Source organism: Leopardus geoffroyi, chromosome C2 (genome assembly GCF_018350155.1).
Source record: "Leopardus geoffroyi isolate Oge1 chromosome C2, O.geoffroyi_Oge1_pat1.0, whole genome shotgun sequence".
Classification (NCBI taxonomy): Eukaryota; Metazoa; Chordata; class Mammalia; order Carnivora; family Felidae; genus Leopardus; species Leopardus geoffroyi.
In genome coordinates, this window is record NC_059333.1 from 48,086,597 (window position 1) to 48,114,270 (window position 27,674).

At 39.5% G+C, this 27,674-nt stretch overlaps 1 protein-coding gene across 2 annotated transcripts; it reads left to right on the top strand.

The window, feature by feature from the left end:
• The first annotated feature begins 857 nt into the window (after window positions 1–857).
• LOC123610781 (cell cycle control protein 50C-like) lies at window positions 858–27,674 on the top strand. Of its 2 annotated transcripts, none has more exons than XM_045501772.1 (8): window positions 858–1,170; window positions 3,003–3,201; window positions 7,021–7,131; window positions 15,389–15,490; window positions 16,499–16,586; window positions 16,980–17,120; window positions 24,257–24,466; window positions 27,217–27,674. In XM_045501772.1, the coding sequence occupies exons 2-8, from the start codon at window positions 3,010–3,012 to the stop codon at window positions 27,405–27,407; spliced, it is 1,035 nt and encodes a 344-aa protein (XP_045357728.1). In that variant the 5' UTR covers window positions 858–1,170; window positions 3,003–3,009; the 3' UTR covers window positions 27,408–27,674. The 2 variants fall into 2 exon arrangements, with proteins under 2 accessions (XP_045357728.1, XP_045357727.1); XM_045501771.1 differs by having other exon boundaries at window positions 863–1,194.

Sequence of the window (27,674 nt, forward strand, 5' to 3'; positions counted from 1 at the left end):
TGTGAAGGGTGGCCGCAGTAGTGGTTGAAAGAGCTGGAAGTGTTTTTGTGGCACTTTGCAAACGTATGAGAGACAACAGTGTAACTACAGTTGTCTTAATTATTTTTTAACTTTTTATTTTAAAATAATTTCAGATTTACAGAAAATGTCTGTAATGCCTGAGGAAGCTATCTGCATAGCAGTTAAAGAGAACTGAAAGCAAGGGCTTAAAAAAAAAAAATCACTGTCTGAAATGTCTGATGATACCACAGTATAACAGCTGCTAACAAATTGTCATATCCATATCAATCTAGAAATGTGTGTCTCAGCCAGGGCATTTCCCCCCCCCCTCCCCCAGGGTCATTTGCACTGTCTGGAGACATGTTTGGATGTCACAACTGGGGGGAAACTTCTAGCATATAGTGGGGGAGTTATGACTGGCATTAAGCAGGTACAAGCCAAGGATACTGCTCAACATTCTACCATCCTACAGGACAGCCCCACAATAAAGAAATATCTGGCCCAAAATACTAATCAGTTAAGGAAGTTACTGACGTTAAGGAACCCAGTTCTAGAAATTTGAAAAGCAGAGTATATGAAGTATATTTGTATGCTTGGAGTAGGTTTATTTAGAAGAAAAATATGTAAATATAAAAGTGCCTGTAGATGAATCACTGGGTTCTACTCCTGAAACCAATACTACACTGTATGTTACTTAACTTGAATTTAAATAAATTAATTTTTTTAAAAAAGTTCCCATAAGGTAAGATCTGGCTATTTCAAGAACATTGTCCCAGATATGTGTTCACTTACTACTGTGATGGTTAATGTTATGTGTCAACTTGACTGGGCCATAGGGTGCCCAAACAGTTCATCAAATATTATTCTGAGTGTTTCTGTGAGGGTGTTTTTGGAAGAGATTAACATTTAAATGAGTGGGCTTGAGTAAAGCAGATTGCCCTCCTTACTGTAGGTGGGCCTCATCCTGTCAGTTGAAAGCCTAAATAGACCTGTCCACCTCCCGCACACCCCCACAAACCACCCCCACCTCCAAGAAGAGAGAATTCTGATTCCAACTGAAACATCAGCTATTCCTGCTAGATAGCCTTCAAACTGGGACCTCAGCACCTGGTTCTACACCACCTTTTGGCCTTCAGACTCAACCTGAGACATCAGTTCTACAGAGTTCAGGTTTGCCAGCCTCCTCCATAACATGTGAGCCAATTCCTTACAACAAAATCTCTTTATATACCTCTGATTAATTCTGTTTCTCTGGAGAGCCCTGACTATATACTAATGTAAAGATTTTTTGGTTTGGGGTTTTGGTTAGTTTGGTTTTGTTATTTTATAAAAAGTCTAAAAAATTCTGTTCTTACAGATTTGATACTGTGATGACCCGTTTGCTAGGTGTTATCTGTGTAGTATAATCCCACCCAATGTTGGACCAAGTACGTAGATGGCAGACAGACCTGATTATTTTCTACACCAACCATGCACATATAATCTAATCTTGTAGGCTGTTACTGCCTTTTAAACCCAAGTTCTTGACCATGTTTACTTAGTGAAATAAATGGTAGATATGACTTAGTTAAGTGTTTGCTGCCATCTTCTCACACAAGGCTGATACTGGCAGCCATATTCTTCACCATCTCCAAGTCAGATTCAAGTGACTTGCTGAGACGTTCCCACTGGTATTATGCTTTTCCCAGTTTGCAAGTGGGAAGCTTTGACTCTGACTTTTACACGCCTAGTGTAAGCATTTGCATTTATTTTGTATTCTTTTCAACTAGCTACACCTGCCAAAGTTGTTGCTTTCTTTAATATAAAAATAGTCCAGGGGCGCCTGGGTGGCGCAGTCGGTTAAGCGCCCGACTTCAGCCAGGTCACGATCTCGCGGTCCGCGAGTTCGAGCCCCGCGTCAGGCTCTGGGCTGATGCCTCGGAGCCTGGAGCCTGTTTCTAATTCTGTGTCTCCCTCTCTCTGCCCCTCCCCCGTTCATGCTCTGTCTCTCTCTGTCCCAAAAATAAATAAACGTTGAAAAAAAAAAAAGTTTTTTTAAATAGTCCAGCATGGCTTCTCTGCCTAATGCTAATTTAAAAAGGAAGATTAGAAACTCATTTTTTTAAAATTCTAATTCTGTATCTTAAATACATCTTAAAGAAGAGGAAGTAATTATTAACAGCCTAATAAAAATGATGTTAGGAGATTTCTGATAAATGAGAAAAACCCCAAACCAAACCAGTTCTACTGTATGGCAATATTGAACATTTAACCGATTATCTATGTTCCTCTTCCTTTCTCTTGCCTCATTTGAGCTACTCCAAAGCACATGCTTGGGAGAAGTTTAGATGCTTTTATGTACGTTTTCTACCTGAGTCTTTCTTATGGATGAAAAAATTGGCAGTTATTGAGATTAGACATCTGTGTTCCACAATCCCTGTTTCCTTCCCTCTTCGTCATTATCACAAATAGCAAAGCTAGCTGTAATTTGAGAGCATTTTTCCAACTTAGTTTATATTTATGTGAGAGGCAGCCATGTTTGTAAAAAACCTGATAGCCCTATTATTTTTTGTATTAATCTCCAAGATTTTAGGCAAGTTCTTAAAGATAAATCCATTTTCCCCCTTTCAGGAAGGGCTTGCCCTGAATTAGTCACCACATACCAGAAATAGCCTGTTATAACTGCTTCCCAAGGTCACCAGATGTTGGTTTAGTCCCCTGCTGGGGACTATTCCTTTTAGGCATGGCATTTAGCACAAGTTGTTGGGGGGAAGGGGGTGGATTGTTTTGTTTTTGTTTTTGTTTTGTTTTGAGCCTAAAGTAAAATATACCTAGCAATGGCTGATTGAAGAGAGCCGTGTTCCTGCTGAATATCAGGTTCAGTTGAATAATTCTGGGAAGAAGAAAGACAGCAACTACAGAGGAAGGTTCGTATAATTCTTAACTTAGTATTATCATTATGCAGTATTACTATGAGTAGCAATGTTATAAATGTCTCAAAAGTACAACCCCATCACCTGCAGGACCAAAATGAAGAAGACATCCCAGATCTGCCAATCCAAACTGCCAGACAACACTGCCTTGAAGCAGCAGCAATTGCCCGCCTACCGGTTACAGCTCTCAGCCACTGGAGTCCTCTCTGGCTTTTTTGCCACAGGAGCATTCTGCCTTGGTGTGGGCATCATCCTTATATTGTCTGCAAAGAGTATCAAGGAAATAGAGGTTTGTCCCGTCTTACAATTTTAAGGCATTACATTTTTAAAGCATTACATTTTTAAGGCAGGTTCTAAGAATTTTCAGCTTTAGAACTATAAATGAGTGAGCGATCAGTATGCGAACAGAGCCCCTCAATAGATGAGACTGGAAATAGAGGACACTGGAACATCCCTTTCTCAGCTGGTGCAGATGATGGCAGCCTCTGTATGTTGGCTTTATTCATTCCTACTCCCTCTTGAGGACAGTCACTCTCACATTGGTCATCTCAGCTATTTGTTTACAGGCACCTGGCAAAGCAGAAGCTTTTTCAGCTGGCAGAGTGCTGACCAAGGATTCGTAGAGGTAGGAGAAGGAGAGGCAGGGCCACATGACTGCCAGATGCCCATGAGTCACGCTGATAAAAAAATGAAGAGACAGAGATAGAAGTCTTCAGTTTTGTCCCGCTTTCAAGCATTGTGTCTTTCCCTTTGCAAGTGAACTCCCTCTGAGATCATTAATTTAGGAAAGGCAAGAACCCAAATCTTTCTGGCCTCTTAAGGATACCTAGAAAAATTAACCAAATTCTACTTAAGATTGAGAAAAATTGAAACTAAGGGCACACCACCCCCCGCCCCATGGCAAGCCTTTGTCAATGTGATTAACAAACTGTTGGAGGATGAGAATCTGAGAAGCTGGTCTGAGGAGGGGACATAAGAGTTGGTCGGTTAGATCAGCCATGCCCACATTCAGTTCAGTCTAACAAAGTAAGCAAATGTTTCATTCAAATCCGCTTTGAGCAGATTACCAGACATCTCCAGGCTATGACCTCCACTCTGAAGGCAGCCTTGGAAAGCTGATCTATTCCCTCTCCTGATAATGGCTAACAACAAAAGTATGAAGGCCAAGTCTGTCAACATTGACTTAACATTTATGAGTGTCTGAAGGTGCTAAGAGTTCTGCTGGGTTTGCAAATGAGTAAAGATAAGTAAGTTGATACCTGCCCTCAATGAGCTAATGGTAGAGCAGGTAAGGTAGTGTGTGTGAAGAACAGAGAGCTCAGCCATGGTTGCCTTGTTCAGCACATCCACAGCCCCTTCCTTGCACGCTGTCGGTACATAATAGGCACAAACTCTTGAAGGAATGGATTAGGGCAAATGGTGAGGACTTCAAAGAGGAAAACACCGTTTCAGGCCCCAGTCTTCCTTCCAAACCACACTATTCTAATGCCTTTCCACTTCTATTTTCTGCTCCCAGCAATTTATCTCCCCAGGAACTAAATACCATTAAGTCCTTTTGAGTTGTCTGGTGTAAGATGTAAACCACCAGGCCTCACCAGGGGCAGATGCAAAATGGCAGGAGAAAATTATACTTGCCTTGTGGAAGGCAAAGTAACTGGTTTACAAGGTTAATGATACTTATTTCCACAAACAGCTCATCCTACTTAATTTTCTATTTTCTTCTTCACCAGCCCCTTTCTGGTTCTTCTGCTTTTCCCATGTCCTCCTTGCTTCCTTTCTGGTTATCCACCCCAACCCACTATGAAGTGCAGCCTCCATTAAGAGGCCACCATTGCTAAATGCTGTCACCCTATGCATGTGAAGGGAACCTCACCCCATGGTTCACTAAAGCCATTCCGCAAACAACTTTCAACAGAATGATTTTTATCATGTTAAGGAGATTTTCCAATTGACTTTTTTTAAAAGTCACTTCAGATAGGACTATTTCTAACATTTTTTTTTCTTTATACAAGAAAACCAGAAACTGCTGTGACAGTGAGATCCTCTTTTGCACATGGATGTATTTCATTATATTGGGTGAGAAGATGGAGTACATATCCCAGGCCAACATGATCAAGTACAGACCCAATGGAAGAGTTCTGAGTGGCTTTCCTCTTCTCACTTAGCCCTGTGCGACAACAAGGAAGTGACCTTTTTCAAATTCACTTTAAGCAAGAATGATCATTCCTGCCTCTCCAAAATTATATAAGGAGCAGACTGTGGTCTTTGCTGTCATTTTAGAGTTATAGATTTATAAGGCCATTTGAGACAGTAGGTCAGAGATATGTTTTCCTCATATTTTTTTTTATTTATCTTATTATTTTTTTCATCATGATAAGTGTATTCTTTAATCACCTATTTCACTCTCCCCCCGCCCCCCGACTTACCCTCCGGTAACCATCAGATTGTTCTCTATCGTTAAAAGTCTGTTTCTTGGTTTGTTTCTCTCTTATTCCTCTGCTCATTTGTTTCTTAAATTCCACATATAAGTGAAATCATATAGTTTTTGTCTTTCTCTGACTGACTTATCTCTCTTATTAGCATTATGCTCCCTGGTTCCATCCACATTGTAGCAAATGGCAAGGTTTCATTCTCTTTTATGGCTATATTGTATATATACCACATCTTCTTTATCCATTCATCAGTTGTGATGGACATTTAGGCTGCTTCCTTGGTTTGGCTAAAGTTTTTAGAGCTAGAAAGCACCTTAGATATCATCTACTCAAAGATCACCATTTTTTTCTAATTCTGCATTAATAGGGCTCAAGAATGCAGGGAGCAAAATGTATACTACTACAACAGGGTCACAGATTAATTGATAGATAAAATAATGCTAATGAACAAAGTGTGGGCCCCGGAGGTTAAGTATTTAACTCAAGGTCAGAGATCGGCTGAACTGAACCCCAGTTTCCTCAGTCACAGTTTAGTGTGCTGTCAGTTCTGAGAGAGCCCTGTTCTTTAAAGCTTTTTAAAAATCAGAATGCAGTTTCACAAACAGAAAGGGCATCAATATATTCCAAAATAATAGTTCAAGCCTTCCTCTGTATTTAAAGAATGATTTAATAATTAATTAAAGATTTAAGTAAATATAAGCATCTAGGTACAATTAAGTAGCCTTTTGGCTAATTTTTAATTTAGTTTTGGCTTCAAAACTCCAGTGGTTTGCAAGGATTAAAAAATCCAGTCTTTCTTGTTGGTCTTCCCTCCCAAAGAATCGTAAATCCCATTGGCAGTTTACCAAGGAGAAGGCCACTCCTTGCTTGCTTGCTCTTCCCCATTCCCATAATCTTCCAATTATTCTTCAACACAATGAGGAAGAAACAGAAGGGAAATGCACAGCCTCAGTGGCCTCTCTGTGAGCCTCCCTTCCTTAGGCTTCTTCCAGCTGTATCTTTACATAACTGAGGCTCTCAGCCAAAGCTCATAGGATTTGTTCATTGGAAACACACCGCCCTTTTTTAAAGAGTCCACTATACCATTTTTCACAGAATTTGATTTTTAAAAAACAGAATGTGATAACACTTAAAGCAGAATTATTCCACGTATATAAATAACCCTACATTTTGGAAGCATTTCTTTTTCTGTTTTTGGTCCTTTTTAATAACTTCCTCTAGATGTCATGTAGAAAAATTCATTAGTATAAATATTTTCCATACAATAGAATGGAAACACAGTGAAGTGACTTCCCCATAAAGCTGATTAGCCTCAAGCTGTAGGCCCAGTTCTTGTGAGTCATTGACGAATATTTTCCTAATGACACCTCTTTATGATCAAGACATGAGCCTTTATCATAACTGGTTACGTAAATATGCAGTAGAAACACTGAATTCCAGGTCAGTGGCAAAATGCCGCCAGGTCCCAAAGTGAAAGACTGTAAAAGGGCCCACTCTTCCCTAGCATCTGCAGAAACACTTTTGTCCCCTACTGTAGGTTGTTTTTCAGTCATGTCCCAGCATCCATGCCCTTGACCCAGAGAGCTTGAAGTCTTAGGTGGTGGACTCAGGACTTGATTTTTAAGAAATGTACTCATGTAACTTTTCAATTAATTGTTCTTTTCCCTGTCTGATAGATTAAATACACAAAAATATGTGCAAATTGTGCAGAACTGCGAGAAGATGCTATTAATTTTGACAAAGAATGCACCTGCTCTATTCCCTTTTACCTTTCAGAGACAATGCAGGTAAGTGAAATTCAAGAGCCTTCAACTGGCTGTACACAGATCTACTCCTATTTCACACTTGGCAATAAGTTCATGATTTCCACCAAGTGCTTTCCAAATCTGAAAACACAAAAAATAAAACAGGGTGGGGGTGAGGAATCTTATAAAGTGTTGAGTTCATGCACAACTCTTTCCCTACTTTTTTCCTTTGGAATGCTATTCTTCTCCTTTGTCTAAGTTTCTAGACTCTTTACCTGTCCAACTTTCTAACATAATTCTTAACATCAATGAGACAGACTTTATTCCAAATGTCAACAGAAGAGGGGACTATAGAGATCTTTGAGTCTAACCACTCATTTTATAGTGAGAAAATTAGGGCTGAGAGGCTAAATGACTTGGCCAAGGTCACACGTGAGTTAGTGTGAGGGGTCACACACCTGCTGGGAATGTCCTTCCTTCCCCCCTGCCCCCACCCCACCCCTAAGTCATTCTACATGTACAATTTTCTTTTTTCTTTTTTTTTTTTTTTTTGCACAAAGGCACATCACTTTACTGCCCTATCTGAAAGGTAGGTACAAAGATGCAAACAGTTACATGTATACAAGGAGTAATGTTTTCCCAGAAATATGTTTTATAACTACTACGATGGTGCCAAAGACAAGTTCAAGAAGGAGAGAGACTCTCCTTAGGAAGATTAAGCTCCTAAGATTTGGATCCAATTTTTACTAGTCTTTAATTACAGGAAGTTGAGGAATTCAAAACGATTTCAAAATTTTTCCCATAAAAATTACTATCTTTTAAAGTTTACCCCTCCACTGATCTTTTTTTTTTCTTTTTTTAATTTAAATCCAAATTAGTTAGCATATAGTGCAACAATGATTTCAGGAGTAGATTCCTTAGTGCCCCTTACCCATTTAGCCCATCGCCCCTCCCACAACCCCTCCATTAACCCTCAGTTTGTTCTCCATATTTATGAGTCTCTTCAGTTTTGTCCCCCTCCGTGTTTTTATATTATTTTTGTTTCCCTTCCCTTATGTTCATGAGTTTGGTCTCTTAAAGTTGTCTTATGATGTAAGTCATATGATTATTGTCTTTCTCTGACTGACTAATTTCACTTAGCATAATACCCTCCAGTTACATCCACGTAGTTGCAAATGGCAAGATTTCATTTTTTTTTGATTGCCAAATAATACTCCATTGTATATATATACCATGCCTTCTTTATACATTCATCCATCGATGGATATTTGGGCTCTTTCCATACTTTGGCTATTGTTGATAGTGCTGTTATAAACATGGGGGTGCATGTGTCCCTTCAAAACAGCACACCTGTATCCCTTGGATAAATGACTAGTAGCGACATTGCTGGGTTGTAGGGTAGTTCTATTTTTAGTTTTTTGAGGAACCTCCATACTGTTTTCCAGAGTGGCTGCACCAGCTTGCATTCCCATCTACATATACAATTTTCTAATCCCTAAGGCAACTCTTGGCCTTGCTCACTGTCAGGCACTGAGAAGTGCCAAAGAAATATTAAGAGAAGTTCCTGCTCTTGGTCTGATTAAAGTCCTGTGTTAGTCTGGGTCCTCCAAGAAGCAGATGCCAAGACAGGATTAGACATGCAAGAGATTTATTGGAGGGACTGCCTGTGAGGGAAAATGGGGAGAGAGCCAGAAGAGACTGAGACAGCTGTCAGACCACAACACAACTCTGACCCCTGTGAAGAAAAGGGAAGGGGAGAAGGAAGGAGGGGAAAAGGCACAGGAGAGGAGAAAGAGAAGGAGGGAAAGGAGGAAGGAAGTGAGGGAGAAATGTGTTAGACTGCAGTGTACTCTTTAGAAAGTTTCAGCAAGGCCAAAAGAGAGTCCCTAAAGAAGTCTGCCTCAGTATCTCTACTGTGCTCAGCCATTGGGAGCAGCCAGGGACATCATGGCCTTGGTGCAAACACAGGATGATTTCAGAGCATGACAGCTGGGGTCATCCCTTAATTACTGTCCCTGTATTAGCAGATCCCAGAGGCATCTTTTATCTTACCTGGTACTCAAGAAATGAAAAAACTATATTCCCTTGAACTCCTCAAAGGTCCTGTCCTGTGCTCTGGACTCCACACCCCTCCACCAATGGCGTCCTCCTCCCTGACCTGGTTGATCCTTCTCCCTCCTCTTCATAGTTGATTCTGCATGGAAGGATCTAAGTATAGGCAGGTCTTCTCTTGAGCTTCCCACTGAGCATTCCCCTTTAGCTACCCACCTCAAGGCCCTGCTTCCACTTCAAACTCAGCTGGTCCCAAACCAGACTCACCATCCTCTCCTGAAAAACCCTCATCACTTCCCTTTCTGGTAAAGATCTCATCACCAAGGCTCTAAACTTTCCTCTGTGACTTTACCCTGCCTGCTCCTTTTTCATCTAAGCCTCTGATGTGTGGGCACTTTTCTTCAATCCATCTCTCCAACCACTCTGTCCCCTCCATTATTTAGGCGTTGCCTCAGCTCAGACCTCCTGGTCCCTTATCAGAGATACCTAATTGCACTCCCAGCCTTTGGTTTTCCGTAATTTAAACCACGTAAAATCAGTTCACTGTCCTCCCGCCCCCCAAAAAAAGCACTGTTTCAGGTTGCTCTTTGACCACCTGAGGCCCAGCTACCTTTTCATAAAAAGGTAAAGGAGGAAGGAGACCTTGTACTTCTGCCAACTGGCCAACTTGCTTTTGCCTGATAGAACTCTATGTTTCTGCTGTTAATTTGCCTGGAAAATCTCCCCACTCACTGCCACTTGTTTTAGATGCCTAACATTCGTAAGCATTCCTTGAGCCCCCTTTTCACTCATGTCTCCAGAAACAGTTTGCCCACATTTGTTTCCTGGGAGCACTACTTTCATTCTTCTGATGAACCTATAATCACTTGTGTGATATCCTGTGGACGCATTTCCCCCACTTAAGGGATCGTGCTCTGCATGTCACACCACAACTACCCACTTGCAAGTATCTGCACCACATGCTCAACCTTCCTTCCTGTTACCGTAGATAAGCTATCCCTGTTCCGGTCTTGAAGTCTTACCTCCACTTGTACATAGAGGCCATTTTTCTTGCCTCTATAAGGACTTAATTCAGCAGTTCTGTCCTCTGATATATTGCCAGCTTTTCTTTGTCCTCAATCATCCCCAGCATACAAAACATATTATTTCACTTCTCTTCAGATAAACAAACTACTCTTCTGTTCTCCCAATTTCCCTACCAGCTATTGTCCCATTTCTTTCTTCCCGTTAGCAGAAAAACTCCTCAAAAGAGTTGTCTATCTTGGCTACTTCTAATTCCTCTCTACTCATTCTCTCTTAAACCCAGTCCAATTAGGTTTTTACCCCTAACACTCAGTGAAATTGTGAGGAAACCGATGACTTTCTATGTTGATAAATCCAGCAGTCAGTCCTTAGTACTTGTCACTCATTGGACACAGGTGACCACCCCCTCATCCTTGACATACTTTATTCTCTTGGCATTCAGGATCCCATACTGTCTTGGTTTTCCTCCTAGCCCTCTGGTTGCCCTTCTTTGGCTCCTTTGCTGTTCTTCCTTTTCCCCAAACTCTTTATGTTGAGATCCACAGGGCTTTAGTCCCAGTCTTCAGTCTTCTCCTCTCTAACTGCATTCACTTTTTTGGAAATGTCATCTATCTCCAGACTTTAGATGCCATCTATTGCCAACACCATTTTATATCTCTATCCCAAATATCTCTTCCAAATCCACAATTGTATTTCCAGCTGCCTTCCTAATGTCACCATGTGGATGTCTAATCGATATCTGAAGTCAACATTTCTAAAACTGAATTCCTGGTTTCCACTTCTCCCCTTATCCACTGCACCCCTCTTCCCCCCCCCCAAAAAAAAAGCAAAAACAAAAACCCCTAACCCATCCAAAGACTTCTCAATCTCAGTTGAAAATAGCTCCATTCTTCTGGTGCTCAGGCCAAAACCCAAGGAGTGATTTGTGACTCCCTTTATTCTCTGATACTTCACACCCAATCCATCCTGTTGGCTCTACCTTCAAAATATATTCAGGATCTGTCCACTTCTCCCACCTCTTGTGCTACCACCTAGCTCCATGCCATTCCACCTCTTACTTGGATTTCTGAAATAGCCTCCTAATAGGTCTCCTTGCTTATATTCATGTTTCAATATAGCAGCCAGAGTGAGAATTTAAATCCTAAGACATATGTTATTCCTTCGTTCAAAAAATCCCTGCAGTGGAGGCACCCCACTGGCTCAGTTGGAAGGGCACATGAGTCTTAATCTTAGGGTCATGAGTTTGAGCCTCATGTTGAGTATAAAAATTATAAATAAACAAACTTAAAAAAAAAAAATCCCCGTATGGCTCCTCTTTCTACTCAGTGAAACCTTAAGTTCTTACAAGGCCTTACATGATTTGTCATCTTATTTCCTCTCTGACCTAATCAGTCCCTCCATTCTCTTCCCCCAACCCCACTCTCACCACAATGGACCCCTTACTCCTCAAATAAGTCAGGCATTCTCTTGCCTTGTCCCCTGTACCTGATATACACTTGGCTAATTGCCCTACCTCCTTCAGGTCTTGACTCAACCCTCTCCCCAGTAAGGTCTACACTGGCCATCCTATTTCACACTGCAACATATCTACTCAACTCACCCCTGTAATACTCCTGATCTTTGTTAACTTGCTGTAATTTTAATTTTTTCCATTAATACTTACCACCTTCTAACTTGCCATATAAATTAATAGTTTATGATATAGTATTGTTTATTGTCCATTTCTCACTGTTGTGTCCCAAGCACCTATAAGTTACCTGGCACACTATAGGTGCTCAATTAATGTTTATTGAATGAACATATGAATCTTTGCTTCCTCCACAGTACCCGGCACAGTCTATTTTATGTGGTAGATGCTCAGAAAATGTTTGTTGAAAGACTAAATGAATGCAGGAAATATAAAGTCCTAAGTTGTATGGCTTTATGTCCTAGGAAGCTTTGGTTTTATGTGACCCTTTCTTATTTCCCCTATGATCCCAAATGAAAGCATGTTGGCATTAGTAATATTCTGAATACATCTATATTGATTATGGCTAGTGTTAATCAATTTTTTTAAGTTTATATATTTATTATTTGAGAGAAAGTGCACATGCAAGCAAGGAAGGGGCAGACAGAGAGGGAGAGAGAGAATCCCAAGCAGGCTGTGCGCTGCCAGCATAGAGCCTGACTGGGGGCTCGATCCCACAAACCTGAGATCATGAGCTGAGCCAAAATCAAGAGTTGAACACTTAACCAACTGAGCCACCCAGGCACCCCTAATCAATTTTTTAGGTAAGTCAGATATAAAGTGTAAGGAAATTACTGAGTTTTACTTGGGTTAAGTGATATTTGCAGTCAGTGAGGGAAGTTTTACATATGTGTTTTTATAGATCAGAATCCTAGTTCTCTACAGCTATGCCCTCTCTTGCCTTCCTCAACTCACCATGCTGCTCCCCCAAAGTAAAAGTATTGTTTATGGGGCACCTGAGTGGCTCAGTTTGCTGAGTGTCTGACTCTTGGTTTTTGGCTCAGGTCATGATCTCATGGTTCGTGGGATGGAGCCCCATGTCAGCCTCCATGCTGACAGCACAGATCCTGCTTGGGATTCTCTCTTTCCCTCTCTTTCTGCCCCTCCCCACTCATTCCCTCTCTCTGTGTCTCTGTCTCTCTGTCTCTCTCTTCCAAAATAAATAAACTTTTTTTTTTTTTTAAAGTGTTGCTTAAAAAGCAGAAACCGACTCATAAACACAGAACCAGCTGGTGGTGGACAGAGGGAGGGAGTAGGGGCATGGGCAAAATAGGTGAAGGGGAATGAGAGATACAGGCTTCCATTTATATAATGAATAAGTCACAGGGAAAAAGGTGTATCATAGGGAATATAGTCAATGGTGTTGTTACAGCATTGTATGATAACAGATGATAGCTACAATTGTAGTAAGTATAGCATAATGTGTAGACTTGTCAAATCACTATGTTGTACACCTGAAGCTCATGTAACATCGGGTATCAACTATACTTCAATTGAAAAAAAAAAAGTTAGTGTTGCTTAACTGGCAGGGCAGGAGGGTTGCTTAAAACAACGGAAAACCATTCTCTCACGGTTCTGGAAGTCAAAAGTCTGAAATCAAGGTATCAGCAGGGTTGATTCCTTCCTGGAGTCTCAGAGTACTTAAATTTTTGAAGAAAAAATTCAAAAAGATAAATTCTTAAAGGGCTTTAGTTTCCATCTGTCTGTGTCCTTTGAAACCTTTAAGTCAAATAAATGTTACCAGCTGCTAACCATTCCTTTCAGGCAAAGACGTTCTCATAAAAATCCAACCAAACCAGTTAGGGCAACAACAGGGCCTTCGGTTCACCAGTTAGCACACATTACACATGCTAGTCAGTAAATTCACAGAAGACTGCCTTAAACTAGGAATCCTACACAAAGTGCCACTGAATTTAAAGAGAAGCAACACCATAAAGTACCTTATGCCTCTAGGACCAATAAAAAAGATGATGATCTGGGAGGCTTTGTTAAGTTAAATCTTGGACAAAGAATCATTGAAAAAAGGTTATTGAAACACTTCTGTCCCTGGTGTGGTGAGTGTTCTTTGCCTGTTTATTTTGTCCTTTATATGAACATATAACTTTGGGTAAGTGGAATTCTCTTTTTAGCTTCCAAGAAAATGTATGGTAAATTCCACTCTGTGGGTTTCATATTTTCTATAGTTATGGGTCAACAATAGAGGTTCGCTTGTTGGGTGAGGAAAGGCGATCAGTCATTCTTGCTATGCCTGGCTCGCTCGCCTTACACGCTCTCTGTTTATGGTATTGCAGCCTACCTCTCTGTCGTGACCCAGAATCTCCCCTTTCTTGGTGTTCCAGACACTTTTCTCTTACAAGTGACTGAGCTCTTCAGCCTTTGTTGTTTTCTGTAACTGGCCACAGTTACCATGACCCTTATTTCCAGCCTGCCCTGAGTACCAGCTCACATTTTCCATACTCACCCACTTAAGTGTCCTTGGGGTGAGACCAGAAGCCTTTCCAAAATGCCATTTTTCCATAGTATAAGAGAATCAATAGACGCAGGAGATTGAAAAGGAATACATTTGTATTTCTAGCGCTGAATATAGCATCTAACATATGGAGAGCACTTAATAAAGGCCTTCATATTTTTGGATGCAGGCCTTCATTATTTTGGAGGTAGGTAGTATATTAATTATAAACAGCCACATTGGTCATTTCCATTTGCATCATATATGCTGTTAGTAAAATCTGTATCAAGTCTGCTGGAGAATTTGGGTATGTCACTATAAAGATAAGCATGCTGGGAGCCTGTGATGAGGCAGCCTCATAGGACAGCATACATGAAAAGGACCATCTCTCATGGCAACAAGGTGACTTATCACTAAGGTGAAAATCACCTTTCTTTCAGAACCATGAGTTATTCTATTCCCCTTTTTTGTCCATAATGAATGGTTCACCATTTCTTGAGCAAGTGCTGTGTGCCAGGTACTGTGTTAGATCCTAGGGATACAAAGACAAAACCCCTAGAGCCAGACAGACCATACAGGGCTAATCTCATGCCTTTCACATGCACCCAAATATGCTTGGTGGTTCCAGCTTCAAATATGTTCAAGGATTTGCTTTGAAATCATTGGCTTTGATGCCTACCACAACTCCTAGGCAAAGCATTTTTCCTACTATTGCTAGGAAACAACAATATTTGTTACATCAATTTTATATATTGAGAATACAAAATCTTTTCATGGTTTTAAAATCTTTTCATGGCAGGAACATAGTAGCCCTTACAAAATCATCTCAAATAAATTGATTGGTTATTTTAATAATTCTGTGTAAATGAGGATTTTCCATCACTGATTTTTTAAAATGATTTCTTGGGTTTCTGTTTGATATAAAGAAACTTACAGTTCCCAGGGCACCTGGGTAGCTCAGTCCATTAAGCATCACACTCATGAATTCAGCTCAGGTCATGATCCCAGGGTTGTGGGATCAAGCCCTGCATGGGGCTCAGGGCTGAAAATGGGGCCTACTTAAGATTCTCTCTCCCTCTGTACCTGCTTCACTTGTGCTCGCTCGCTCTCTTTCTCTAAAATAAAATTTGAAAAAAATTTTAAGAAAGAAATTTTCAGTTCCCATCAGTTTTTTCTGTGGTACTTTTTATTACAGAAATCCTGTCTGTGTTTATTAATATTCTAGTTAATTCTTCTTACTCTCCTCTTCTTGCTTTTCTCCTTTACAGGGCAATGTTTATTTGTACTACAAGTTATATGGCTTCTATCAGAATCTTTATCGATATATTCTATCCAGAAGTAATAGCCAACTGGTGGGTACAGATTTAAAGGTAAGACTTTATTTAATTTGGTATAATACTCCTTTTTTAAAAAACCAGGTGGATCTTTCAGTCTAAAAGAGAGTTTGGAAAATAAACTAAAAACATAAAGTTTTACAAGGCAGGAATGCTCATTTCATTCTTGCATAAATTGAAGGAGCTGGGTTTTCAGTATAATTGCTATTGAGAGGCATGGTTTCTCTCTTCAAAACAGTAATGTGTGTCTTGTCCAATTAAATGGTTATCCTTTCCTGCACCAACCATTTTGGTAGTAACTCTGAGTGGTTGGTCTCAATCCAGTTCCCTGTATACCTACCATTGTTCTTCCAATAACTGGGACGTTCACTCCAGACCAGATTAAGGAAATTCAGCCCTACTTGATTGATTAAAAGACTTTGGTTTAATTAAATACCCTTTCTCACCTAGAACACAAAATTTTATTCTTGATAAATGATACTCACCATGCTAGCAAAAAAAGCTAGAAGGAAACCTTTTCCATACTGAGATTATTATATGCAAGTGATAATCAAATGATTTTTTAGCAAACACTCTTTTTAGATACATTCTGGTAGTTAGCTGTATGGATTCCCTGTGATAAGTCATCTAGCTATATAAACTCACCATTTGTATAGTTTCAGAATATGAGTTACACTTTGACAAAAAAGGGGTTTAAAAATGTATTTCACTGTAGCTTAGTGTGATATTTAGCACAGCCAGCAAGTTAAGTTCCTTTCTGCAGATATATTGGTATGTTACATATTGTTAATAAGGGGGAAAAAACTACACACACACACACACACACACACACACACACACACACGCACACATACACGTCTCCAAAACACAAAAATTTCTGAGTCTAAGTGAGCCAGAAGTCTGGGAAAAGTTGGTAGCAGTCCATAATCTTGTTATGTGTGAATAAATTACTGTGGGTTGATTTACATTGCCAGTGTTGTCACTTTTAACATTCTAAGAGAATTTACCAAAGCATTTCTCTTTACTGTATCATCTTGCATCCAGGATGTTGGAAACTGTGCTCCATTTAGCAAGTCCCACAATGGGACCCCCATCGCTCCTTGTGGTGCTATTGCCAACAGCATATTCAATGGTAGGTGACTTTTCCTGTCTCCATGGTGTGCCTTTTCATAAGCGTGTAATAACCTAAATGTCCAGAAGATCAACTCTGCAACTGGCAGTTCAAGAAAAATTTTTGTATGCATTATCCATTGACTTATGGTATTTCATTTGCAAATAAGTTCTCCCTTACCAGAGATTTGAAGTAGTTAGGGAACATGAGCTAAATGGAGCTTGACAGCATTTTCCAATATTTGAGGCTTTGGCAAGAAAAATAATAGTCTTATAATTCCAACACCTATTGCATGTAGGCTTGTTGAGAGTCTACTGAAACCCTAGTTTATTTTTCATCTGTGTCTGGTTTTGTACTTTGAAGTGGGGCAAAAATGCTTGCTTATATCTCTGACAATTTTTAATTTCCTTACAGATACCATCATTCTTTCCTACAACCTTAATTCATCTATACATATGGAAGTCCCAATGCTAAGGAGCGGAATTACATGGTGGACAGACAAGTATGTCAAGTTTCGGAATCCAAGTGCCATTAATCTTTCTAGTGCATTTACAGGTAAGATACATATGTTAAATATTTTTACCTCTTTACAGAAACATTGATTTTTATATATGGGGAAATGTTTATGATACCTCCTTCTTTACTTTTTGTTGACCTCCGTTTTGCTCTAACTTTCCCTACCTGCAAGCACCTCCATCATATACCTATCAGAAACATGAAATGATTGGTGCCCTGGTTCTTTCAGTTTATCATTTGGAAAAAGGCAATGTTTTAAAAAACGTGTTGCTTCATCTGTAATTAGGGTCACCATGTAATTTATTGTCCAACCTGGTGCACTTTTGAGAGTAAAAAGGGGCACTAGAAATAAGTCAAGTCATATGTTTGTTTGAAATTTGTATTTATTTATCAATAAATTGACATTACCCTATTGGTGGGCCTGTAAAATAATTCTATACAAACTATTTTAAAATGCAATTCTTTCAAAACTTAAAATGACATATCTGTGTATATTAAAACAACCTAAAAAAACTACTTTATTATTAGAATATTAAAAATAACATAAGCAGAATAATTATTCTGGATAGTCACATACTTTAATCAGTTTCTTGGCCATATCTGTCTTCATTACATGCCTCTGTATTTTTATTTTTTCTTATAGTTTTTTTAACATTTATTTATTTTTGAGAGAGAAAGAGGGAGCACAAGCAGGGGAGGGGCAGAGAGAGAGGGAAACACAGAATCTAAAGCAGGCTCCAGGCTCTGAGCTACGAGCGCAGAGCCTGATGTGGGGATCAAACTCATGAACTGTGAGATCATGACCTAAGCTGAAGTCTAATGCTTAACCAACTGAGCCACCCAGGGAATCCACATGCCTCTTTATTTTTCTAATGAATCTGTTCTATTATTTTAAAAACATTTTATTGAAATATTTTTGCACCAAAAACCATAAGGTACCTAGGAATAAACCTAACCAGAAAGGTAAATGATCAGTGCACTGAAAACTATAGAAAGTTTATGAAAGAAATTGAAGAAGACATGAAGAAATGGAAAAACAGTCCATACTCATGGATTGGAAGAATAAATATTGTTAAAATGTCAATACTACCCCAAAAAGCTTGACAGATTAGAGAATAAAAGGAAAAAATTAGAAAAGGAAAAAAGAGGTAAAAAAGGAAAATGCTTTGAATAGAATAAAATAAAATGATGAAAGTCAAATAGAATTTTTAAAATTTTTAAAATGTAAAAAATATAGTAGAAAAAGTTAAAGAAAAATCTTTTTAATAAAAATAGAAAATAAAAATAGATTTTTTTCTTTTTCTGTATTTAAGAATAAGAAAAGAAAAAAAATTGAATAAAAGGACCAGCGAATAGAATGAAGTACCATTGAAATTACATCTGGTTTCCCATAGAAGTGAAGCTATGAAGCACTTTGTAGTCCATAAACTAAGCAGGGGGAGAGACGTGTTTGTCAAGAGCACTGTTGGCCCAGTTAGGCAGGGTTTAGTGTAAAGGTCTGTTCTCCACTAGTTGGTGCTGCTTAGCTTACTGGGGTGGATTGTTGTGGCGTATGTAGGTGTGTATGCCCATGTGCAGAAGGGCTGAAAATGGTGTCACCCAGCTACCCAGTCTCTAGTATCAGAACTCTGTGCTCTCTGTGACTGGCAATCAAGCACCCTTCCTTTGTCTTGGGCTTCTGTCCACTACCCGCTTTTACACTGTCTGTGACCAAGCAGTCAGGTTGCCAGGCGGCACCTGACTCAGATGCGGCTGTGTTTCCCAACCCCTGACTTCTGAGGGACTGCAGCTCTGACCTGCTCAGACCTTCTGTAGGAGGGTCTTGTTGAGCAATGGCTGGATGCCAACCCAACCCCAGGATTGTTTGGGAGACTGCTGCTGCTGATGCCCAGAGACTGCAGCTGGGTGCCAGTCTACTCCAAAAACAGTTCACGTGATCTTGTAGCAGCAGTGTTTCAGGGTTTATGGAAAATCACAACACACATCTGGCACCAGGCTTCCCCTTAATGTCCTTGTTCCAGCACCAGCCAATGTGGCTGTTCTCCAGGGTCCGCTGGGGCCTTTGCCTGTGGGGAGGCCACACAGCCTCTACCAAATGTCCTCCCAGCAGGGGAACCACCTCTCCCATGTGACCTCGCTTTCTGCTCCTGGGGATTTGCCCTTCCCACCAGAGCACTTCCAGGTATCAAGCTGCAGAGTTTCAGACTCTGCACTTCCCCTGTTTATAGAGTCTTAATGGAACTTAAACCCTCTCCTTTCTCCCTTCTCCCTTTTTTTTTTTGTTCTATCCCTGTGACTGATTCCACTTTTCCACTTTCTCTCCAGCTGCTTTTTTTTTGGGTGGGGGGCTGATTTTCCAGTACTCTTCCCCCATCTCTGTCCTCTCTCTGCAAGCAAATACAGTTCCCTGCCCTCCACAGCTTCTCTCTCCCCCAGTGCACCTCTGGTACAGAGGTACCTGCTGAGTTCTGTGGTTCAGGTTGTGCACATTGTTGTGTTAATCCTGAAATCAGTTTTCTAGGTGTGTGAGATGATTTAGTGTTGATCAGGCTGCATTTCAGGGATAAGAGATGCAAAAAAAAATTTCCATGCTGTTCTGCCATTTTTGGCCCCTCCTCCAGATGCTATACAATATTAAACTTTCTTGATATCATTTAATTCTGGAAGAGAAAAACATTTTTTATTCAGTTAAAAATAAGAGTTCCAGGGTGCCTGGGTGGCTCAGCCAGTTAAGCATCTGACTCTTGATCTCAGGGTCATGAGTTCATGTTCTGTGTTGGGTTTTGCACTGGGCACGAAGCCTACTTTAAAAAAAAAAAAGAAAAGACAATGAAATGAAATAAACAAAATAATTAATAAATAAATAAAATAGGAGCTCCATCAAAAGAGTTTTTACATAAATTGAAATATCCAGAGCAGAATTATAGAATTTGTTTTTAAATGTTTATTTCTTTTTGAGAAAGAGAGAGACAGAACGTGAGTCAGGGAGGGGCACAGAAAGACGGAGACACAGAATCTGAAGCAGGCTCCAGGTTTCTGAGCTGTCAGGACAGAGCCTGACAACGGCTCAAACCCACGGGCTGTGAGATCATGACCTGAACCCAAGTTAGACACTTAACCAACTGAGCCACCCAGGTGCCCCACAATCATAGAATTTAAAATTTAAATTTGTACACATTTTGAACTCTTATTATGTAATATGTTCAATAATTTCCTGCTTTTTGGTGGGTAAATTTTAATATCTTCTTGTTTGCAAGCTTGGCTTTCAGTAACTATAATTCATTAAATCAAAAACTGAAGTTTTTTGATATTCCATATTTTGGATACTTTGTTTAAAATTGTTCAACTCTTTTGAATTAAATTCAACCAAAAGTTAGAGGGCTTATTTACCAAAAAAGTTTGAGATCATTGTAGGACACATCTTTTGGTATATGAAATAGTTCTTCAAAGGCTCAAACATTTCTAAATTTCTGGTTGATGATATATAACAAAGACAGGCCACATACCATGCTGATGTATTTCCTTAATTTAGCATCCCTATTACTGTAAAAATTTTGCAGTTCAGTTTCAAAAATATTTAAATTTGCACAACTACAGCTCTTCTTTTGATTGGTAAAATAGTGTAGCTTGTTTGGATATAATTATAAATTATGTATGTACTACAACCAATTTAAGAACATTGTTGTGTAAATTTCTCAATTTATTAAGAACATTATCTTTATTCTGATATTGTGCTCCACCACATTTGTATTTATATTATCACTACAAAGCCAAAAATTTACACTTGCTGTTTGAATTTTTTAACTGAATTTAGAATCAATTTATTATAACATTAGAGGCTTTATCTTTCAAGATTGAATATCTAAAAGCCTTGCTTTGATTCCATGAAAAATCAAACCCAAAAAATCAGACCAGCATTATAATTAACTTGTCTGGTGTTTCTATTTGAAACATCTGAAGACACTAATGTAAAACTTGCCTCATTTAACTGTTTACAAAGTGGTTTTTTGTGCTAATAGAGGCAAAACATGAAAGCTTTTTTTTTTCTTTTTTGGTAACAACAACAACAACACAACAACAACAACAAACCCTCTAAATAAAAGAAGGAAACTCACTTGATCTAAATGACAAGTCAAGGTCGTGCTCACATTATTAGATATAAATAGACCTTCTGTAGCTATCTGAGGTAAAGCATTGTCTTTGGATACACTCTTTTAAAAATAGCCACAAACTTCTAAAGTAGATTCTGATGTTCTTCAGCAGATTTATGTCTTTTAATTTTCACTCAGTCACTGACATCACAATGATTCCCCTGTTGTGGGGTAAATGTCAACTAACACTGCAAGTTTCACATTCATCAACTTTCTCAAGAAACTGTACTTAATTTTATATTAAACATATGTGTTCCCTTTTTAACTCTTCACAGCTACAGGGACTTACTAGCAAATAAAAACTGATACCAAACAATAAAATAGTTACATATTTGCACCATATAATAAATAATAAAACCACAGTTGCATGGGAGTTCAGATGACTCTCAGCAAGACCGTTCAGCATCTATTTCCCACATATATCATGTATGTATGATGTAACCTATAATTTCCCATGTTTCCCACTGATCCCACTGGCTTATAGACTGGCATCTTCATGCATCTCACAGGCCAAGAGTGAGGTTATGACCTAATCAGTTGGAGTGTCAAACAGCTGGCAGAGGTCACAGGAATATGTTGTGTTTTGATTGAAAGGGTCTCTGGTTATCTTTCACTAATTACACATTAAAGTAAGTACTCCATTCACTGCACATTGGTATTTCACACACTACCCGTTAAGACCTGGAAGGTGGAGGGATGGAGTTATAAACATATTATTAGTTTGGGGTAAATGCTAAGTCAGTTGGGATAACAGACAACAGACATCAGCTGGAACTACTTTAGACAAACAGGCATGTATGGTCACTTTATCTCTGATTGACTTCCTACTGTTTGAAAGGAACTTGGCAGCATTCTATAGTTTTGTCTTCCCACATAACCATGGGCCTATAACACAAAGGGGCCTTGGCTTTCATCTCCTGCTATACTTTGTTCTTACCTTCACTGTAAGAGTTACCACATTATCTTGTAATTATCTATTTGAATACTTGTCATCCCCACTTCAAGTCTGTGAATTCCCTGAGGAAATTAGGAAGTTTTATATCCCTGTTCCTTCATACATAGTGAGCAATCAAGAAAAGCTTATTGTTGAATGAATGGATAAAAGTAAATGACCCAACTTGGAAAATGAAGAAAAGTGGTGCCTCTTAAACCACACTTCTTATACTCTTCAGTAGTGGGATGGAGTGGGAGCGGGGGTTGGTAGGAGAAGGCATGCTTGAACCTACATTTTTAACAAGCTCCTTGGGTGACTTGGGTGTCAATGTGCCCATAGGACACATTGTCTTAGGGCATGTCTCTGGCTAAAGTAGACAGAGGGTGAGGTCCACAGTATGGGTACCAAAGGCAATTTCAATTTTTATCAAAATTCTTCTGGCAACAGTGATTGAAGTTTTGGGAAGGGTCAAAATAGGTGAGCTCCACAGAATTTGCAGAGGAAGTTTCTCCAGCAAAGGACTATTTCCTGAGGAAGTGTTTAAGAATACAAGCATACTTCAACAGATTAATCCAACCAAACACAGTACTCACTTTTACCAGCACCACATCCCATGCTTAGAAAACACAACTGGGTTTCTTTTAAGAGAAAATAGTTTAGTTAATTGTCAGAGTTGAGAAAGAGTGGTTTTCCCTTTTTCATTTTGTATTCTACAAATACTAGGACCAATTGTCTGGAACTAAAAAGTCCATTAAACAATTTTCCATTATTAACTCATTCTTTAAAATTCAATATAGTTTTTAGGATCAACTTCTGTCAGCTTTAATTAGAACCACTCATTCCTTTATTGAGCATATATTGAATCCCTACTATGTGCCAGGCACTAGACTAAATGCCAGCAGAAAAAAGATGAGGAAGACATTGTACTCAAGAATCTGCTGTAGAGTGGGAGAGGCAGACATGCCCACCATGGGCCCTAAAGTGGGAAGTATGAGAATGAGACTAAACTCAACAGACTCATTTCCTGCCACTGGCCCTGCCTCCTGTGCTTCCAACATTCCCACAGCACCCAAACCGACTAGGCCTCCTGGATTTAGAAGAGGCTTGCAGTACCTTTGCTCTTCACCTCCTCCCATCTACCAGTTCCTCCTCACTTCCAGCCTTCAGCTCTTAGGCACACTATTGCAGAGAATCTCTGTTTAACACGATCTTCAGGCACAGACATGATAGTTTCCTTAGATTACATTTCTAGAAGTAGAATTTCTAGACCAAAATATAATTAAACCTTTTTTTAAAAAAAGTTTATTTATTTTGAGAGAGAGAGAGCAAGAGAGAGACAGGGGTAGGGGCAAAGAGAGAGGGAGAGAGAGAATCCCAAGTAGGCTCTGCACTGTCAGCGCAGAGCCCGATGCAGGGCTCGAACCCACAGACTGTGAGATCATGATCTGAACCAAAATCAAGAGTCAGACACTTAACCGACTGAGCCACCCAGGCACCCTTATCAAACTTTTTGATGCACGTTCCTAGATTGCCAGAGGAGTTATTAATCCACACATTTCTCTGCTCTGTTCAAGAGTTCCCATTTCCATTGCATCATCAAGGGTTGTCACTCTTTTTCTCTTTACCAACTAACCAAGTTAGGTGAAATGATCATATCTTGTTTTAATTTTCTCTCTTTAAATTACTAATGAAGTTAAAGAAAATACAGAACCTATGATGATATCACTGAATACAACCACTATTATAATTTTCTCTACCTGTTTTTTCTCAGTGCTTTATATGCATTTAATGTAGTTGAACACATAATATACATATAATTTGATACTCTGTTCTTTTTTAACCCTATGACAAATCATCATTATTTCCCCTACATTTCTCTAGAGTCTTTTTAATCCATTATTTTTAGTGGTTATGTATTCAGAGAGCTCACACACATGCTCACACACACACACACACACACACTTTTTTTAAAGTCTTAATTTTTATTTCTCTTAAGAATGCAGAAGTTTTTTTCATTCTCTACATTCTAAGGAAAACTGAATGGGTATAGATGATTTCTTTCAACCATGTCCATTATTTTCTTCCCACAGGAACCGCAAAGCCCCCATACTGGTCTAAACCTGTCTATGAACTGGATTTAGAGGATACAGGAAACAATGGCTTCCTCAATGATGACTTCATTGTGTGGATGCGGACAGCTGCCTTTCCCACTTTCAAAAAACTATACCGTCGACTCAATCGAGTACAGTATTTTATTGAAGGCTTGCCTGCTGGTAACTACAGTTTCAACATTACCTACAGTATCCTTTTATACCACTTTTGCTCCTGGGGATGAGGAAAATCAGTGTCCATCTGGGCACTAGTTGTTGAATTATTTCATTTTTTACTTTTCTATTCTACAATCTAATCTATCTATATGAAGAAGAAATATATAGTTCTCTCATAGGTAATACTGTCACTTGCCACCATATAGCTGTTTTTCTATACCTTATGTAATCAAATGTGTACAATGGGTTTTTTAGGAATAACAGTAAAGCAGTATCAGGTAAGTAGGTATGGGTAAGTAAGGAGGGATATTTCTATCCTCCAATAAAGATTAAGTACCACGGAGCCTTGAGATCTTTAACAGAGAGGAGAAGACTGCTATGTAAGATGGGATGAGTTTGGAGGACCATAGTAATGAAGAGAGAGCAATTTGATAAGAAGTAAATGTAGAAAATGGGCTAAAAATAATGAAAACTGAGACTGTAGAGCCTTTTATTCTAGGCAAAACTATAGACCAAGGGAGCCCCGGACTCAAGAAGCAGGTCGGGTTCATCCAACCCATGTGATGTGTGCTGTAAGCTGTGCTCTGAAGACGCTATTCTTCCCTCCTTTGGCACAAAGCCAGCTAGTAGGGGTCAGTGCCTTGGTTACAGACATAAGGTCCAAGTTACGAGATACATGCTTTCATATGAGATTCTGAATTTTTTACTTAGTTCAAAAATACAAATGTAACTCTTGATCTAAAAACAAAAAGACTTAATTTCAAAATGACACCAAACACTGTTTTTTAAAATATATGTATATTTATAAGCAATTTATACTCACTGTCATCATCAGACTTTAAAGTCTCTTCCTAATTCTCCTTGAAGCTGAAACTTTCCAGGGCTTGTAAAAACTTTGGGACATCAGCCCAAATAAGCATCAGCACTTCCAGTAGCATCTCAGGGCTACTGACTGGGGGTGGTTCTTGGGGCCCGTGGCAGGCCAGAGGATCTTAACACAAAGCTGTCTCCCTCCTTAGTTTCTATACCTCTCAGGGAGCTTGAATGAGAAATACTTGAGAATAAGTGAATTGACTGCATATGCTCCAGTTCCCAGCTCCATCTTCTCTTCTATCCTGGAGTGTGGATATCTCCATCCTGACAGGGGAGGGGACCTTCCTCAGTCAAAGACGCCCCTACCGACGTGACACAGTCTCTACTTCTCAGCCTGTTGCCTCCTTTTTGTTCACTGATGAGGAGGAGTACAGTTTGCCTTCAGTTTGTTCATTTTCATGTCTCCCAAAATGAAAATGAAAGCCACAAACTGATTTCTCTTATGCAGCATTATCCATACACATCAAAGAGTAAGCCAAAGACTATTACCTTTTTAATAGGATTTTAGCAACCCCCCCCAAAATTTGAGATTGAAAGTTGCTTGACAGCGGTCTCTCAAATTAGATTTCCGGTGCCACCAACTTTGTCTATGACTGCCTTACCAGTTACAGTAGCAATCACAAAACAGGAAGAAAAAAACCAATCATGTCCTCACAATGCATGATAAGGAATTTCAAGTTGAGGAGAAGCATGGGTTCCAAACAAAGGAGACACTCTGTTTCTCCTCTGGAGACAAGCTCTCCTCAGGTGACTTCGCTCACAGTCATATTTTAATGCTGATGACTCTCAAGTGTAAATCTAGCAAGCAGAACCTAGATCCTGAGTTTCAGTCCTATACTTGTGCTCACCGTGCTGAGCCCTGATGTGAGCAGTACCCAGCCTGCCTCACGGCCTGGCTGCTATGCAAGGAGAACAGCTATATCTGAGCTGCAGCAAACACCTACCACTCCTAAGGGGAAAAAGATGTTCTTTGTGCAAGGAAATGATCTTAATGGAACTGAGGAAAGAAAACAGGCAGGTGGGTCAAAGTGGCCCTCAAGGACCTGGTGACAGTGAAGAATTCTGATGGAAAAGAAAGAGAGAGAACTTGTTTCCTTGTTAGGAAACCGGTTAATTTCCTTGTGCCTTTAAATCGCATGTTGCCAAGTGATTCGAGGCCTTTTAAGAGCTTTGCTGGGAAATGCTTCTGTCCTGTGCCGTTGCTATGAGAAGCCTTTATTTGTTTATTAGTTTGGTTTACAAAAGGCACCAGATGTTTAAAAACCTCAGGCCACATGCATAATCAAAATGACATCATTAAAATGCTAACGATAGCAAACCCACTTCAAATATTTTCTCTCCGGCAGTGAGGGATGTTTGCTTTTTCAAAACCCAAATGAATGCACCACCTTTAGCTTTCCCACCAAAAATGTTTTGCCATCTATCTCATTATTTTTTCTTCTTCACTGGTCTTGAAGAATTTTCCCTCAGGTAGAAATTCAAACAGTCTATGAAGGACTTTAGCCTACGCTGGGTCTCCTGATTCATAAACATAAATTTAGGCTTGCTGTAAAACCCATCTGTATTCTTTTCATTTCCTTGGGTCTGCCAAAGGAAATTAAATATATTTGTTCATAATTTAGTTGTCCGTAAGCCATTCTGATGTATTTGTGTCAGAATTTCTTTTATAGACTAGAGCTATGGTGAGAGAAGGCTTCTTTTTACTTAATTTCATTCCAGCAAGATACACCACACTGCTTGGTAAGTATTAGACAATATGACATTGAATATTCAACCATTCTTTTAACCTACAAAACAACAAATTTATGTGGTTCAGATATTGAGGATACTATATTGGTACTATATTGAGGATATACAGTGGTAGAGCTGACAGTGTTGAGATAGGTCCTTAACAGGTCTTCTTGTTTTAGATTTTCCAGTAACCAGGTTCAAAGGAGAAAAATCAGTTGTTCTTTCCACCCTGACATGGAGTGGAGGCAGTAGCCTTTTCTTAGGTCTCGCCTACACAGTGACAGGAGCTGTGACATGGTTGGCTGCCTTTTCCATGATGGCAATCCACTTGATGCTGAAAGAAAAGAGAACGCTCTTCATCGAGCGGTAAAGTCAAGTTTTAAAAAGAAAACAAGAAAACACAGAGATGGACAATGAAGCAACTAACAGAGCCAATGATTTCTGACAAGGCTTGAAATGACTGGGATGTTTCATCAAGGGGAACTGGATTGACCGACCAAGTGCAATCCCAGAAAGATAAATACTGAGAGTTTCAGGGTGAAGAAGAGGAAGAAGAGGGGGAGAAAGCGGGGGAGGAGGAAGGATGGAGCAGCATAATTATGTATTTAATAAAATGTCCTTGGAATGGGAAAGATAA